The sequence below is a fragment of the Hemiscyllium ocellatum genome, chromosome 12 (assembly GCF_020745735.1).
Source record: "Hemiscyllium ocellatum isolate sHemOce1 chromosome 12, sHemOce1.pat.X.cur, whole genome shotgun sequence".
In the NCBI taxonomy this organism is placed as follows: Eukaryota; Metazoa; Chordata; class Chondrichthyes; order Orectolobiformes; family Hemiscylliidae; genus Hemiscyllium; species Hemiscyllium ocellatum.
The window spans coordinates 102,712,093-102,730,605 of NC_083412.1; the positions used below are offsets into that span (position 1 = coordinate 102,712,093).

Genomic DNA, 18,513 nt, shown 5'->3' on the forward strand with positions numbered 1-18,513 from the left:
TGTGGTTGTTGGAGGTCAATCATCTGAGCTCCAGACATCTCTGCAGGAGTTCCTCAGGGTAATGTCCACGGCCCAACCATCTTCAGCTGCTTCATCAAAGACCGTCCCTCCATCGTAACGTCAGAGTAAGGATGTTCACTGATGTTCGACCAATGTTCAGCACCATTCAGGACTCCTCAGATACTGAGGCTGTCAATGTTGGAATGCAACAATATTTGGACAATTCATGCCACTCAAATGTGAGGGAATGACCATCTTCAATAAAAGACAATCATAGAGTCCCACAGCACGGGGACAGGCCCTTTGGCTCAGACTGGTCCATGCCAGCCAAAGTGTCCATCCACACTAACCCCATTTCCCTGCACTTGGCCCATATCCTTCTAATCCTTCCCTATCCATGTATTTGTCAAAATGCCTTTTAAATGTTATTAATGCACTCGCCACAATCACTTCCACTGGCAGCTCATGCCATTTGCATACCACCCTCTGTGTAAAAAAGTTGCCCCTCAGGTTCCTGTTTATTCTTTCCCCTCTTATTGAGTGCATTCACCCTATCCATGCCTCTCATGACCTTATACACGTATATAAGGTCCCCCCTCAGTCTCTTACACTCTAAAGAAAAAAGTCCTAGTTTGTCTAAGCTCTCTCTATATCTCAGTCCATTTCTTCTGCACTCTTTGCAATTTAATAACATCCTTCTTATAACAAAGTGACTAAAATTGTACACAATACTCCAAGTGCGGCCTCACAAATGTCCTGTAGAACTGCAACGTAACTTGCCAACTTCTATACTCAATGCCGTGACTGATGAAGGCCAGTGTGCCAAAACCCTCCTTCACTGTCCGGTCTACCTGTGGCTCCACTTTCAGAGAAGTATACACCTGAACTTCAAGGTCCCTCTGTTCCATTCTTTAAGGCCTTCCCATTCACCATGAAACTCCTACCTTGATTTGACTTTCCAAATGCAACACCTCACACTTATCTATATTAAACTCCATTTGCCATTTCTCAGCCCACTTCCCAAGCTGATCAAGGTCCTGCTGCAATTTCTGATAACCTTCCTCACTGTCCGCGATATCGCCTATTTTAGTGGCATCCTCAAACTTACTAGTCATACCTTGTCTATTCTCATTTAAGTCATTGATATCGATAACAAACAGTACTGGGCCCAGCACCGACCCTTGAGGCACTCCACTAGTCACAGGCCTCCAGACCGATCAGCATCCTTCCACTATTACCCTCTGCTTCCTACCATCAAGCCAACTGTGGATCCAATTTATCAGCTCCCACTGGATTCCATTTGATCTTACCTTCCAGGTCAGCCTACCATGTGGAACCTTATCAAAGGCCTTAGTGAAATCCATCTTGACTATGTCTACTGCCCTGCCCTCCTCAACCTTTCTGGTCACTTCATCAAAGAACTCTAATAAGTTTGTGATGCATGATCTCCCATGCATAAAGCCATGCTGACTGCTCCCTGTCTTTCCAAATGCATGTATATCTTACCCCTCAGAATCTTCTTAAGTAACGTACCTCCCCACAGATGTTAGGCTCACTGGGCTTTAGTTCCCATACTTTTCTTTGCAGCCCTTCTTGAACAACAGTGTTATCATCTCAGAATCCCCCACTACCAGCATCCTTGGAGTCACTATTCACCAGAAGCTCACCTGGACCTGCTATATCAAAACAGTGGCTGCAAGAACAGGTCAGAGGCCAGGAATAATGCAGTGAGTAACATCTCCTGACTCCCCAAAGCCTGTCCATAAGACCATGAGACCATAAGACCATAAGACATAGGAGTGGAAGTAAGGCCATTCGGCCCATCGAGTCCACTCCGCCATTCAATCATGGCTGATGGGCATTTCAACTCCACTTACCAGCGTTCTCCCCATAGCCCTTAATTCCTCGAGACAACAAGAATCTATCAATCTCGGCCTTGAAGACATTTAGCGTCCCGGCCTCCACTGCACCCTGTGGCAATGAATTCCACAGGCCCACCACTCTCTGGCTGAAGAAATGTCTTCGGATTTCTGTTCTGAATTGACCCCCTCTAATTCTAAGGCTGTGTCCACGGGTCCTAGTCTCCTCGCCTAATGGAAACAATTTCCTAGCGTCCACCCTTTCCAAGCCATGTATTATCTTGTACGTCTCTATCAAGTCTCCCCTTAATCTTCTAAACTCCAATGAATACAATCCCAGGATCCTCAGCCGTTCCTCATATGTTAGACCTAAATTTTTAAGACACTGTGATGGAATACTCCACTTAGCTGGATGGGTGCAGGTCCGACAATACTCAAAAAGCTTGACAGCATCTAAGACAAAGCAGCAGTGATTGACACCACATCCACAAGCATCCACTCCCTCATTAGCAGCAGCAGTGTGTACCATCTACACAACACACTGCAGAAACTCACCAAAGTTCCTCAGCACCTTCCAAACCCACAACCACTTCCATCGAGAGGGACAAGGGCAGCAGGAACATGGGAACACTGCTACCGGCAAGTTCCCCTCTAAGCCACTCACCATCCTGACTTGTAAATATTCACTGTTCCTTCACTGTCAATAGATCAAAATCCTGGAATTCCCTCTCTAAGGGCATCGTGAGCTCATGGACTGGAATGAGTCAAGAAGGCAGCTCACTCCCCCCTGGGCGATAAATGCTAGCCAGTCAGTGATGGCCATGTCTCACGAGTGAAAAATAATAAAATAATTCCCACTTTAAACCAAATGTTCACAAGATATTTTTCCTTTTCTGACCGTCAACCACCCTGATTCCCTGGAATGGAATTTAGTTATTTTTCTGTGGTCATCCCTACACATCTGCAGACTATCCATCTCCGAAAGCTGCTGCTGCAGTTTGTCCATGACGTACAAAGAGGAACTGAACTACGACCCCTTCCTTTTCAATCTCTGTCTTTTCTTCTTCCAGTACAGCTTGCATCCTGAAGACATTCCTTCACTGAACTTTCATCATCATGGCCAATACATTTTTATTCATTCATGGGATGTAGGTGATTGCTGGTGAGGCCAGTGCTGATTACTCAGGGGTAGTTCAGAGTCACTCTGTTGCTGTGGTGCTCGAGTCATGTATTGGCCAGACCAGGTCAGGTTGGCAGTTTCCTTCCTGAAGGATGCTATTAAAACCCATGGGCTTTTATAACAACTGACAGTGGTTTCCTGGTCATCAATAAACTCTTAATTCCAGAAATTTTTAAATTAAATTCAAATTCCACTATCTGCCATGGTGGGATTTGAAACAGTGTTCCCAAAACATTACTTTCTGGATTAATTGTCCAGCACTAATTGCACAAAACCTTGAGATGGGGTTCTGCTCCAGCTGCTAATAGTCATGCCCAGTCACACAGCTGCTCAATGTCCATCAGAATGTGAATGACTAAAGTGTCGTCCTCCCCAAGAGACAGAGTCAAAGAGACTCTTGTCAAGGGAGGGGTAAGAAATGCTGATGGTTAAATGTTGAACTAAATGTTAATGGTTTAATGTTAAGGGAAATGTTATATGGAAATAACACTAACTTATAGTGATACAGAAAAAGAGCCAGGGTGGTTGTATCAGTGATGCCACTGACAGTGAGATTTTTTTGCAACCAAAACTGAATCAGCAAATTTCTCAGAATGGCCTCTCCTCCCCAATTACGTATATTGTGTAAACTGTTTAATTAAAGGTTATTGTTCAGCTGCTTGAGAGAAGACACACATCTCTCTACATCCCCAGTATGATCTCACTACAGATGCTTAATGAGATACCACTGAGGACTCCTCATCCCGTACCTGCCAAGGCTCTTGCTTCTGCTGCAAAGGCAAGTCCAAATTGTTTGATGATGTCAGCACTTGTTTCATCAAAGAAGTATCCGACATAACTGGGGCTTGAGTGAAGTCTCAGATAGAGGCAGGTTGGGAAACAGCCAGCAAACTTGTCCCCTGCTTTCTTTAGTGCTTCGTACAAATTCTCCATTTTACAGTCTTCACACTGCAATTAGAAATACAAATAATCACAGCAGTCACTGAGCCATTCACAACTTTCAACTTCAGATTTTTTTTACATAAATTCACAGCATGTGCACATTGTTGCCAGGGCCAACAGTTGCTGCCTATTCCTTACTGTCCTAAAGAGGGTGATGTTGAGGTGACCCCCTGCCGTTTGTTGCAGGTACACGCACAGTGCCATTGCTAGGGGGAAGGTCCACAATGTGGATCCAGTCACAATGAAGGAATGCAGATATATTTGCAAGTTAGGATGGTGGTGTCTTGGAGGGGAACTGTGTCTGCTATCCCAATTCTGAGGAAGGGTCACTGGACCCAAAACATTAACTCTGATTTTTATCCATTGATGCTGACAGACCCACTTTTCCAACAATTTGTTTTTATTTCTGCTGCTCTCATCCTTCTAGATGGAAGTGGTCGTGGGTTTAGAAGGTGCTGTCTAAGGATCTGTGGTGAGATTCTTCAAGTGCATACTGTAGGTTGTACACACTGCTGCTGCTGGGTGTAGCTGGTGGAGGGAGTGGATGTGATGCCAATCAAGGGGGTGACTTTGTCCTGGATGGTGTCAACCTTCTTGAATGTTGTTGGAGCTGATCTCATCCAGATGATTAGGATCATATGTACTTGAATTATTTGCAGGAAAAGACTATTTAGCCCTGGAGCTTGCGATGCCTTTCCCACAGTTGTTCTGATTGTTGCCTTAATTCTAATTACTGTGTACCTCCGAAATATTACTGAGTACCTCCGATATATAACTGTGTACCCCCAATATATTACTGTGTACTCCCATTTTATTAGTGTCTACCTCCAATATATTGCTGTATACTTTGATATATTACTGTGTACACCCAAGATATTACTGTCTACCTCCAATATATTACTGTGTACCCCCAATATATTACTATGTACCCCCAAGATATTACTATGTACCCCCAAGATATTACTGTCTACCTCCAATATATTACTGTGTACTCCCATTTTATTAGTGTCTACCTCTAATATATTGCTGTATACTTTGATATAATACTGTCTACCCCCAATATATTACTGTGTACCCCCAATATATTACTGTGTACCTCCAATATATTCCTGTGTACTCCGATATATTACTGTGTACCTCCAATATATTACTGTGTACTCCAATATATTACTGCATACCTCCAATATATTACTGTGTACTCTGCTATATTACTGTATACCCCCAATATATTACTGTGTACTCCCATTTTATTAGTGTCTACCTCCAATATATTGCTGTATACTCTGATATATTACTGTGTACACCCAAGATATTACTGTCTACCTCCAATATATTACTGTGTACTCTGATATATTACTGTGTACCTCCAATATATTACTGTGTACCCCCAATATATTACTATGTACCCCCAAGATATTACTATGTACCCCCAAGATATTACTGTCTACCTCCAATATATTACTGTGTACTCCCATTTTATTAGTGTCTACCTCCATTATATTGCTGTATACTCTGATATATTACTGTGTACACCCAAGATATTACTGTCTACCTCCAATATATTACTGTGTACTCCGATATATTACTGTGTGCCTCCAATATACTACTGTGTACCCCAATATATTACTGTGTACCCTCAAGATATTACTATGTACCCCCAAGATATTACTATATACCCCCAAGATATTACTGTGTACTCCCATTTTATTAGTGTCTACCTCCAATATATTGCTGTATACTCTGATATATTACTGTGTACACCCAATATATTACTGTCTACCCCCAATATATTACTGTGTACCCCCGATATATTAGTGTCTACCTCCAATATATTGCTGTGTACTCCAATATATTACTGTGTACCTCTGATATATTACTGTATACTCCGATGTCTTACTGTGTACCTCCAATATATTCCTGTGTACTCTGATATATTACTGTGTACCTCCAATATATTACTGTGTACTCCAATATATTACTGCATACCTCTGATATATTACTGTGTACCTCCAATATATTACTGTGTACTCCAATATATTACTGCATACCTCTGATATATTACTGTGTACTCTGATATATTACTGTGTATCCCCAATATATTTATGTATACCTCCAATATATTACTGTATACCCCTAATATATTACTGAGTACCTCCAATATATTACTGTATACCCCCAATATATTACTGTGTACCCCCAATATATTACTGTGTATCTCTGACATATTAATTTTTACCTCTGATATATTACGGTGTACCCCCAGGAAATTACTGTCTATCTCCAATATATTACTGTGTACTCCCAATATATTACTGTCCACATCCAATATATTGCTGTATGCTCCAATATATTGCTATGTACTCCGATATATTACTGTGTACCCCCGATATATTACTGTGTACTCCGATATATTGCTATGTACCCCAATATATTAACGTGTACCTCCGATATATTACTGTGTACTCCGATATATTGCTATGTACCCCGATATATTACTGTGTACCTCCAATACATTACTGTGTACCCCCGATATATTACTGTGTACCTCCAATATATTACTGTGTACTCCAATGTATTACTGCATACCTCTGATATATTACTGTGTACTCTGCTATATTACTGTATACCCCCAATATACTACTGTGTACCCCCAATATATTACTGTGCATCTCCGATATATTAATTTGCACCAATATATTACTGTGTACTCCGATATATTACTGTGTGCTCTGATATATTACTGTGTATCCCCCATATATTACTGTGTACTCCCATTTTATTAGTGTCTATCTCCAATATATTGCTGTGTACTCCGATATATTAATGTGTACCACCAAAATACTACTGTGTACTCCGATATATTACTGTGTGCTCCGATATATTACTGTGTAACCCCAATATATTACTGCGTATTCCGATATATTACTGTGTACCCCCGATATATTACTGTGTACCCCTGGATATATTACAGTGTGCACCGATATATTACTGTGTACTCCCATTATATTAGTGTCTACCTCCAATATATGGATGTGTACTCTAATATATTACTGCGTACACCCAAGATATTACTGTCTACCTCCAATATATTACTGTGTACTCCGATATATTACTGTGTACCTCCAATGTATTACTGTGTACCTCCAATGTATTACTGTGTACTCTGATATAATACTGTGTACCTCCAATATATTACTATGTACTCCAATATATTACTGCGTACCTCTGATATATTACTGTGTAACTCCAATACATTATTGTGTACTCCCAATATATTACTGTGTACTCTGATATAATACTGTGTACCTCCAATATATTACTATGTACGCCAATATATTACTGCGTATCTCTGATATATTACTGTGTAACTCCAATATATTATTGTGTACTCCCAATATATTACTGTGTGCTCTGATATAATACTGTGTACCTCCAATATATTACTATGTACTCCAATATATTACTGCGTACCTCTGATATTTTAGTGTAAAACTCCAATATATTATTGTGTACTCCGATATTTTCCTGTGTACCCCTAATATATTATGGTGTACCTCCAATATATTACTGTGTACCTCCAATACATTATTGTGTACTGTGATATAATACTGTGTACCCCCGATATATTACTGTGTACCTCCAACTTATTACTGTGTACCCCCAATATATTACTGTGTAACCTGATATATTACTGTGTAACTCCAATATATTACTGTGTAACCCCAATATATTACTATGTACCCTCAATATATTACTGTGTGCTCCAATATATCACTGTTTACCCCCAATATATCATGTGCACTCTGATATATTACTGAGTACCCCGATATATTACTGTGTACCCTTGGATATATTACTGTGTACTCTCGATATGTTACTGTGTACACCGATATATTACTGTGTACTCCAATATATTACTGTGTACCTCTGGATATATTACTGTGTACTCTCGATATGTTACTGTGTACCCCCGATATATTACTGTGTACCCCCAATATATTACTGTGTACCTCCGATATATTACTGTGTACCCCCAATATATTAGTGTACCCCCGATATATTACTGTGTACCCCCGATATATTACTGTGTACCCCTGGATATATTACTGCGTACCCCCGATATATTACTGTGTACCCCCAATACATTACTGTGTACCTCTGATATATTACTGTGTACCCCCAATATATTACTGTGTACCTCTGATATGTTACTGTGTACCCCCAATATATTACTGTGTACTCCCAATATATTACTGTGTACCCCCAATATATTACTGTGTACCTCTGATATATTAGTGTGTACTCCCAATATATTACTATGTACTCCCAATATATTATTGTTTACCCCCAATAACATGTAACTCCCTTGTTCATCACAAATCTAACTGTCTTTGCCTGAAAAAGACTCAATGAGCCCACCACTATCACTTTTCCAGACACATAACCCTCTGAAATAAAGTACTTCTTGTCTTATCAGTTTTAAATGCAGGGGCCTTTCTTTTGAAACTGGATTCCTCTCCGTCACAAGGAGAAACATCCCTTTAGCATCCCCTCAGGATAGACAGGTGACCACAAGGTGGGGCAGGCAGCAGTGCAGGAGACCCTTATGACTAATCCTCTCTCAAACAAGCAGAGGTCTCGGATGTTGTTCGAGGAGATGGTCTCTCATAGGATCATAGAATCACTACTGTTGCAAACAGGCCATGTGGCCCAAACTTCCCTCTGAAGAGCATCTCACCCAGACCCATCCCCCTACCTTATCGCTGTAATCCTGCATTTCCCATGGCTAACCCACATCCCTGAACACTTTGGGCAATTTCCAAGGCCAATTCACCTCATGTGTACATGAGAATTAGAATTAGAACTAGAACTAGAATCCCTACAGTGTGAAAACAGGCCCTTCGGCCCAACAAGTCCACACAGACCCTTGGTGTAAGCCAACCAGACTCATTACTCTACATTTCCCCTGACTAACCCAGCTAACCTACACATCCCTGAACACAATGGGGCAACTTGGCTAGGCCAATTCACCTGGCCTGCACACCTTTGGAGTGTGGGAGGAAACCAGAGCACCCGAAGGAAACCCACGCAGAGAATGTGCAAACTCCATACGGACAGTCGCCCAATTGAACGTGGGTCCTTGGTGCTGTGAGGCATCAGTGCGAACCACTGAGTCCCCATGTGGCTCCTCTCAGAGAAAAGCCACAGCAGTGGCCAGACTGCCCCCCCCCCAGAGCAGCTAATGTCTGAGTGGAGATGAGTAGCAGTGATAAGGACTCCATGGTCAGGGGTATAGTGTTTCTATGGCTGCGAGGTGAGATTCCAGGATGGTGTGTTGCCTCCCTGGTGTCAGGAACAGGGATATCTCTGAGCAGGGAGAGGACATTCTGAAAGGGAAGTGGGAGCAGCTCGAGGTTGTGAACTATCTTGCTACTAATGAAATAGATAGGAAAAGAGATGAGATCCTGGAAAGGGAATTTAGAGAATGAGGTGGAAAGCTAAAAAGCAGGCTGTAACCTCGGGATTAATTTTTGTGCCATGCTGAGGCCAGAAATGAGAAGGTAAAGCAATTGAACGTAAGTGTAAAGAGCTAGTATTGGAGGGAAAGCTTCAGAGAGCTAGATCTTTGGGATCACTTCCAGTGCAGGTGGGACATGTAAAAGGGACAGGTTGCATCTAAATGCGAGGGACACTAATATCCTTGTAGGGAGGATTGTGAGGGCCATTCGGGAGGATTTGAGTTAGTGTGGTGGGGGATGGGAACCAGAGCAGTGGGTCAGTAAGTGGTATATCTGAGGAAACGTTAGAAGTTAAATCAAGAAAATCTAATAGGAAGAACAGGCAGGGTCAGATTAATGAACAAGGTGGGACTGGGGTCTGGAGTGTATTTATTATAATGCATGGAGTATAACAGGTAAGGCAAGATTAGAGTGGTGCTGGAAAAGCACAGCAGGTCAGGCAGCATCCGAGGAGCAGGAGAGTTGATATTTCAGGCAAAGGCCCTTTATTCCTGACCTGGGTGCCCTGGAGTGAATGGTCCCTGCAGAAGGTGGACAAGGCGGGAGAGGGGAATGTGTGAAGAAAATGAGAGGAGTAAAAAGAAAACTCGTTCAGAGTGAGGACAAGTTCAGTCCAAGCAGAGGTGGGTGGTGGTGGATGGAGATGGTTCAGGCCTTTGTTCTAAGAAGAATCGAAGAGCCCTGAGACCATCCTGAAGGGGGATGGATGTGTAACAGGGATTACACATCCATGGTAAAGAGGTGGCAGCTGGAGCCCACAAACTGGATATTCTGAACCTGCTGTAATGAGTCCAAGGAATTGTGGGTTAACTCAGGTCAGAGGGGAGGCCAAGGGTATTCGCATGGGCCCCAGTGATCAATTTTGTTTCCAGTTTCCAACCTGCCCTCACTTTCACCTGGTCTATCTTTGACTCCTCCTTTCCCTTCCTCAACATCTCTGTTACCATTTCTGGGGATTGACTGGCCACTAAATTCCATTACAAACCCCTGACTCCCACAGTTACTTGGACTATCCATCCTCACACCCAGCTTCCTGTAAAGAATCCATTCCATTCTCTCAGTTCCTCCATCTCCATCACAAATATTCATCTCCAACCGAGGATTCTCCAACACTGTTGTTGATGGCCCTCAACCAGGTCCAACCCATCTTCCGCACTTTCAGCCCTCATTCCCATAACAATGATAGGGTCCCCCTCATCCATGGAGAAAGAGAGGACTGTGGATGCTGGAGAATTCAGAGTCAAAGAGACTGGAACAGGAAAAGCACAGCAGGTCAGGCAGCATTCGAGAAGTAGGAGAGTCGATGTTTTGGGCATGAGTTCTTCATTATCCTGACCTACCATCCCAACAGCTTCCACATCCAGAGGACCATAAGCTGCCATTTCCACCATCTCCAACGAGATGCCATCACCAGACACATTTTCCTTTCCCCTCCATTGTCCACCTTCCACAGGGACAATTCCCTCCCGGACACCTGGTCCACTCCTCCTTCACTCCCAACTCTCTCCATCAGCCTCAGGACACCTCCCCCTGCAGCCACAGAAGTTGTAACATTTGTCTATTTACTTCCTCTCTCCTTAGTATCCAAGGTCCCAAATTTACCTACCAGATGAAGCAACACTTTACCTGTAATTCTCACAATCTAGTTGACTGCATTTGCTGCTCACAATGTGATCTCTTCTACATTGGGGAAATGAAGCATAGACTGGGTGACTACTTCACAGAGCATTGATGTTCTAGAACATAGAACAATACAGCGCAGAACAGGCCCTTTGGCCCTCGATGTTGCGCCAACCTGCGAACTATTCTCAGCTCGTCCCCTTACACTCTCCCAAAATCATCCATGAGTTTATCTAAGGTTTGTTTAAATCTCCCTAATGTGGCTGAGTTGACTACATTAGCAGGCAGGCATTCTCTGAGTAAAGAACCTGCCTCTGACATCTGTCTTAAATCTATCACCCCTCAATCTGTAGTTATGCCCCCTCATACAAGCTGACGTCATCATCCTAGAAAAAAGATTTTCACTGTCTACCCTATCTAATCCTCTGATCATCTTGTATGTCTCTATCAAATCCCCTCTTAGCCTTCTTCTTTCCAATGAGAACAGACCCAAGTCTCTCAGCCTTTCCTCATAAGACCTTCCCTCCAGACCAGGCAACATCCTGGTAAATCTCCTCTGCACCTTTTCCAATGCTTCCACATCCTTCCTGTAAATGGGGCGACCAGAACTGTACACAATATTCCAAGTGTGGCCGCACCAGCGTTTTGTATAATTGCAGCATGACATTACGGCTCCGGAACTCAATCCCTCTGCCAATGAAACCTAACGCACCATATGCCTTCTTAACAGCACTATCCACCTGGGTGGTAACTTTCAGGGATCTATGTATATGGACTCCAAGATCCCTCTGCACATCCACACTACCAAGAATCTTTCCATTGACCAAGTACTCTGCCATCCTGTTATTCTTCCCAAAGTGCATCACCTCACATTTAGCTGCATTGAACTCCATTTGCCACCTCTCAGCCCAATTCTGCAGTTTATCCAAGTCCCCCACAACCTGTAATGTTCTTCCAAACTGTCCACGACTCCACCGGCTTTAGTGTCATTTGCAAATTTACTAATCCATCTACCTATGCCTGCGTCTAAGTCATTTATAAAAATGACAAACAGCAGTGGTCCCAAAACAGATTCTTGTGTCTCACCACTAGTAACCAAACTCCAGGCTGAATATTTTCCATCAATCATCACTTGCTGCCTTCTTACAGAAAGCGTTTCTAATCCAAACTGCTAAATCACCTTCAATTCCATGTCTCTGCATTTTCTCCAACAGCCTACCATGTGGAACCTTATCAAAGGCTTTACTAAAGTCCAAGTACACCACGTCAACAATAGACAATAGACAATAGATGCAGGAGTAGGCCATTCTGCCCTTCGAGCCTGCACCGCCATTCAATATGATCATGGATGATCATCCTTAATCATTATCCTGTTCCTGCCTTATCTCCATAACCCTTGATTTCACTATCCTTGAGAGCTCTATCCAACTCTTTCTTAAATGAATCCAGAGACTGGGCCTCCACTGCCCTCTGGGTCAGAGCATTCCACACAGCCACCACTCTCTGGGTGAAGACGTTTCTCCTCATCTCTGTCCTAAATGGTCTACCCTGTATTTTTAAGCTGTGTCCTCTGGTTCGGCACTCACCCATCAGCAGAAATATGTTTCCTGCCTCCAGAGTATCCAATCCTTTCATAATCTTATATGTCTCAATCAGATCCCCTCTCAGTCTTCTAAACTCAAGGGTATACAAGCCCAGTCGCTCCAGTCTTTCAGCGCAAGGTAGTCCCGCCATTCCAGGAATTGACCTTGTGAAACTACGCTGCACTCCCTCAATAGCCAGAATGTCTTTCCTCAAATTTGGAGAACAGAACTGCACACAGTACTCCAGGTGAGGTCTCACCAGGGCCCTGTACAGCTGCAGAAGAACCTCTTTGCTTCTACACTGAATTCCTCTTGTTATGAAGGCCAGCATGCTGTTAGCCTTCTTCACTACCTGCTGTACCTGCATGCTTACCTTCATTGACTGGTGTACAAGACCACCCAGATCTCTCTGTACTGCCCCTTTACCTAAATTGATTCCATTGAGGTAGTAATCTGCCTTCCTGTTCTTGCCACCAAAGTGGATAACCATACATTTATCCACATTAAACTGCATCTGACCACTCACCTAACCTGTCCAGGTCACCCTGTAATCTCCTAACATCCTCCTCACATTTCACCCTGCCACCCAGCTTAGTATTGTCAGCAAATTTGCTAATGTTATTGCTAATAACATCTTCTATATCATTAACATATATTGTAAAAAGCTGCGGTCCCAGCACTGATCCCTGCGGTACCCCACTGGTCACTGCCTGTCATTCCGAAATGGAGCTGTTTATCACTACCCTTTGTTTCCTATCAGCCAACCAACTTTCAATCCAAGTTAGTATTTTGCCCTCAATACCATGCGCCCTAATTTTGCTCACTAACCTCCTGTGTGGGACTTTATCAAAAGCTTTCTGAAAGTCCAGGTACACTACACCTACTGGATCTCCCTCGTCTATCTTCAGAGTTACATCCTCAAAAAATTCCAGAAGATTAGTCAAGCACGATTTCCCCTTCATAAATCCATGCTGACTCTGACCTATCCTGTTACTACTATCCAGATGTGCCGTAATCTCATCCTTTATAATAGACTCCAGCATCTTTCCCACCACTGAGGTCAGACTAACTGGTCTATAATTTCCTGCTTTCTCTCTCGCTCCATTCTTAAAAAGTGGTATAACATTAGCCACCCTCCAATCCGTAGGAACTGATCCTGAATCTATTGAACTCTGGAAAATAATCACCAACGCATCCACAATTTCTCGAGCCACCTCCTTCAGTACCCTGGGATGTAGACCATCAGGCCCCGGGAACTTATCAACCTTCAGACCTAACAGTCTCTCCAACACCAATTCCTGGCAAATATAAATTCCCTTCAGTTCTGGTCCTTCAGCCACTGTTACCTCAGGGAGATTGCTTGTGTCTTCCCCAGTGAACACAGATCTGAAGTACCAATTCAATTCTTCTGCCATTTTTTTGTTCCCCGTAATATATTTCCCTGTTTCTGTCTTCAAGGGCCCAATTTTAGTCTTAACCATTTTTTTGCCTTTCACATACCTAAAAAAACTTTTACTATCCTCCTTTATATTATTGGCCAGTTTACCTTCGAACCTCATTTTTTCTCTGCGTATTTCCTTCTTAGTGATCCTCTGTTGTTCTTTAAAAGCTTCCCAATCCTCAGTTTTCCCAATTATCTTTGCTATGTTATACTTTTTCTCTTTTAACTTCATATGTTTCTTAACTTCCCTCGTCAGCCACGGCCACCCATGCCTCCTCCTGGGATCTTTCTTCCTTTTTGGAATGAACTGATCCTGCATCTTCTGCATTATACACAGAAATATCCGCCATTGTTCCTCCACTGTCATCCCTGCTAAGGTATTGAACCATTGAACTTTGGCCAGCTCCTCCCTCTTAGCTCCATAGTTCCCTTTATTCAACAGAAATATTGTCACTTTCGATTGTACCCTCTCCCTCTCAAATTGCAGATTGAAGCTTATTGTATTATGGTCACTACTTCCCAATGGCTCCTTCACTTTGAGGTCCCTGATCAATTCTGGTTCGTTACACAATACCAGATCCAGAATTGCCTTCTCCCTGGTAGGCTCCAGCACCAGCTGCTCTAAGAATCCATCTCGGAGGGCTTTTGTCTGAAACATCGATTTTTCCTGCTCCTCGGATGCTGCCTGACCTGCTGTGCTTTTCCAGCACCACTCTAATCTCCGCTTCTTTGTCTGTCTAACTGCTCTCCTCTCTCTTTGGGCTCTATCCCTGACCATCATTTATTCCTTACCTCTCCCTCCACCCTATCCTCTGCATATAAACTTACATTTTCCAAGCTACCCTCAGTTCTGAGGAAGGGGCATTTGACCTGAAGCATTAACCCTGATTTCCCTCCACAGAAGTTTCCAGACCTGCTGAGCTCTTCCAGCGAACTCTATCTTTCTCTCTGATTTACAGCATCCACAGTTCTTTCGGCTTTAGAAAAGTTGCAAGCATCTTTTGCAGCACATGGACTCTTGGAAGTGCTGGTCCTATGTATTGGGATATCATTTACAAGCTGGGATATTGAGTATTTCCTAAAGTCGAATGGTATTGGATATCTAAGGACAGCTCCATACCATCCGTCATCCAATGGTCTGCAGGAAAGAGCAGTCCAAACTTTGAAGACAGGCTTCAAGACTCAGCCCACAGCTTCACTAGATACCAAGCTGTCCCAGTTCCTGTTTGATGAAAGAACCACCCCTCATACAGCTGCTGAACATCTCATCTTCCACCTTGGAACCCTCCAACCACACGGGATCAATGTGGATTTCACCAGTTTCCCTATTTCCCCTCATTGAGGGCCAAAGGGCCACCACATCAAACACTTGTCTGACTTCTTTCCCGAGATCCACATCCAGTATTGCAATGTCCTTTGTTGGGCCTTTGACTTATCGATACAACAAGCTCGCTGGATACATGACAAGAAATCCACCCCCTTAACACTATAACTATCCCAATTTATGTTGGGAAAGTTGAAATAGCATAAGCTTTACTCCTTGTACCTCAAGAACTAATCTGTCTTCGCACGAATGAAAAATGTTTGTGACGACACAAGTGCAAAGGTAACCATGTTGAACTGACCACGAATGCTGTTTTCATATCACTGCATCTGAACACAATGAGCACAGAAATCATTCACTCCAAGCAGCCCATCCACATTAGAAACCTTGGGTTTTCATTGGTTATTTCACCTTAAAGCTTCTATAAAATCAAACACCTTTTAAGATCACATTAACAACATCAAAGTCTTTCGCAAATATTCCACAGATACAAAGTGGCCTTACTGTGAAGAAGTGGCAGAGAGTAACATGGGGGAAGACTTCATGTGCTGGATTCCGACCGCAGTGTTGTTGACTTTTGGACCAGAAGGCCATTAGCTTGTCCCAGAGTGGACCTGACGGACACAGGTACAGAACATACTCTTGCGGGATGAGATCTTCTAAAGTGGGATCATTACGGTGAGCGAATATCCTGTTGAAGAAAAATAATCTTCATCGATCTGCGAAGTGCTACTTTGAAGTGAATTGTATTGGATCATCTTAATCAAACAGCTTCTGTGACTATAGACACAAAGGACATATTGGCCACTATTACATAGAGCAGGCCAACTGCAAAGGCCAGGTGGAGAGTGTGACAGGGGGCCATGGATCTGCAACTTGAGGAAGTGGGGAGTATTGTCATGACTCTACAATCTCTCTGAGTGTCTAACCCAGTCCACTTTCAATCAAGATGAATGGTATCCCTAAGGGGGCTTGCTCTGGGACCTCAGCCTTGAGTTATCTTTCTGAATAATGAACAAGGGAATAAAGTGACATCACAAAGAGACATCCAAAAAGGAAATATTCATGCACAGCTGCCATGTTCAATATAGAAAAGGAGTCTGCATGGTGGCACAGTGGTTAGCACTGCTGCCTCACAGCGTCAGGGACCTGGGTTCAATTCCCACTTCAGGCGACTGACTGTGTGGAGTTTGCACGTTCTCCCCGTGTCTGTGTCGGTTTCCTCCGGGTGCTCCGGTTTCCTCCCACAGTCCAAGGATGTGTAGGTTAGGTGAATTGGCCATGCTAAATTGCCCGCAGTATTAGGTAAGGGGTAAATGTAGGGGTATGGGTGGGTTGCACTTCGGCGGGTCAGTGTGGGCTTGTTGGGCCGAAGGGCCTGTTTCCATACTGTAAGTAATCTAGTCCAGCAAAAGGATTATCAAGGAAGATACAGGATTTTATAAAGAGGAAAAGGGATGTTATGGCAGAGACCAAGGGCTCAAACCTGCAGAAGTCTTCGAGGAGAATAAAATGTGTAAGAGGAAACTGAAACAGGAAATCAGGAGTGAGAAAAGGCCATGAAAGGATACTGGCGGGAAAATAAAGAAAGCCCCAAGTTATCTTACAAATAATTAAGGATTAGAACAGTTATGTTCCATAACACATTTATCTTTTCTTATTACAATACTTGGAAAACTCCAGAATAGTTAAGCAAGCGTTCCTGTCTTAAACCCATGCCGACTCTCTCTAAACCTCCCAATGCTTTCCAAGTGTCCTGTCCTCTCATCTTTTAGAATAGATTCCAGCATTTTCCTCATTACTGGCTAACTGGGATGTATATCTCCACTTTTTCTCTCCCTCCGTTTTTAAATAAAGATTTTGCATTTCACTCCTCTCAACCTGTAGGAACTCCTCCAGAATCTACGGAAGTTTTAAAGAAAAGCCACCATTCCCTTAGATAATTTGCTCCAAATATTGATTTCAGAGATGAGGGCATTGCTGGCTGGGTCAGAATTTATTGCCTGTCTGTTGGGGGCAGACAAGAGTCCACCACATTATGGTACACCTGGAGTCAGACTTCATCCCTTCAGAGTCATTGGACTCTTCATTCCAGATCTTTATTGAATTGAAATTCCATCACCTGCCATGATGGGATTCAAACCCGGAATATTACCTGGACCTCTGGATTGACAGTCCATTCCAGTGATGATATGATGGGGCCATCACCTTCCCTGTGATGGGGCCGTACCCTTCCCTGTGATGGGGCCGTATCCTTCCCTGTGATGGGGCCGTATCCTTCCCTGTGATGAGGCCGTCACCTTCCCTGTGATGGTGCCGTAACCTTCCCTGTGATGGGGCCGTAACCTTCCCTGTGATGGGGCCGTCACCTTCTCTGTGATGAGGCCGTAACCTTCTCTGTGATGGGGCCGTACCCTTCCCTGTGATGGGGCCGTACCCTTCCCTGTGATGGGGCCGTCACCTTCCCTGTGATGAGGCCGTAACCTTCCCTGTGATGGGGCCGTATCCTTCCCTGTGATGGGGCCGTACCCTTCCCTGTGATGGGGCCGTAACCTTCCCTGTGATGAGGCTGTAACCTTCCCTGTGATGGGGCCGTACCCTTCCCTGTGATGAGGCCGTATCCTTCCCTGTGATGGGGCCGTATCCTTCCCTGTGATGGGGCCGTCACCTTCCCTGTGATGAGGCCGTACCCTTCCCTGTGATGGGGCCGTATCCTTCCCTGTGATGGGGCCGTAACCTTCCCTGTGATGAGGCTGTAACCTTCCCTGTGATGGGGCCGTACCCTTCCCTGTGATGAGGCCGTATCCTTCCCTGTGATGAGGCCATAACCTTCCCTGTGATGAGGCCGTATCCTTCCCTGTGATGAGGCCGTACCCTTCCCTGTGATGAGGCTGTACCCTTCCCTGTGATGGGGCCGTATCCTTCCCTGTGCTTCTGGACAGATTCAGGACTTCACTTTGAAGCTCAGGGACATTTTATAACTTGAATGAATTGAGCAAAGGGGAGCACAGGCATCTTGTGCATCTGTACAGATTGCAACTTGTG

At 43.7% G+C, this 18,513-nt stretch overlaps 1 protein-coding gene across 1 annotated transcript in view; it reads right to left on the reverse strand.

Annotated features, from left to right (window-relative positions):
• Nucleotides 1-18,513, reverse strand: part of LOC132820642 (ubiquitin-associated and SH3 domain-containing protein A-like) — a 113,281-nt gene that overhangs the window by 70,259 nt on the left and 24,509 nt on the right. The window contains exons 3-4 of the mRNA XM_060832844.1: nucleotides 15,973-16,159; nucleotides 3,789-3,987 (exon numbers count right to left, since the gene is read on the reverse strand). Of these exons, the coding sequence (XP_060688827.1) occupies nucleotides 3,789-3,987; nucleotides 15,973-16,159 (386 nt within the window). The remainder of the gene's footprint in view (nucleotides 1-3,788; nucleotides 3,988-15,972; nucleotides 16,160-18,513) is intronic.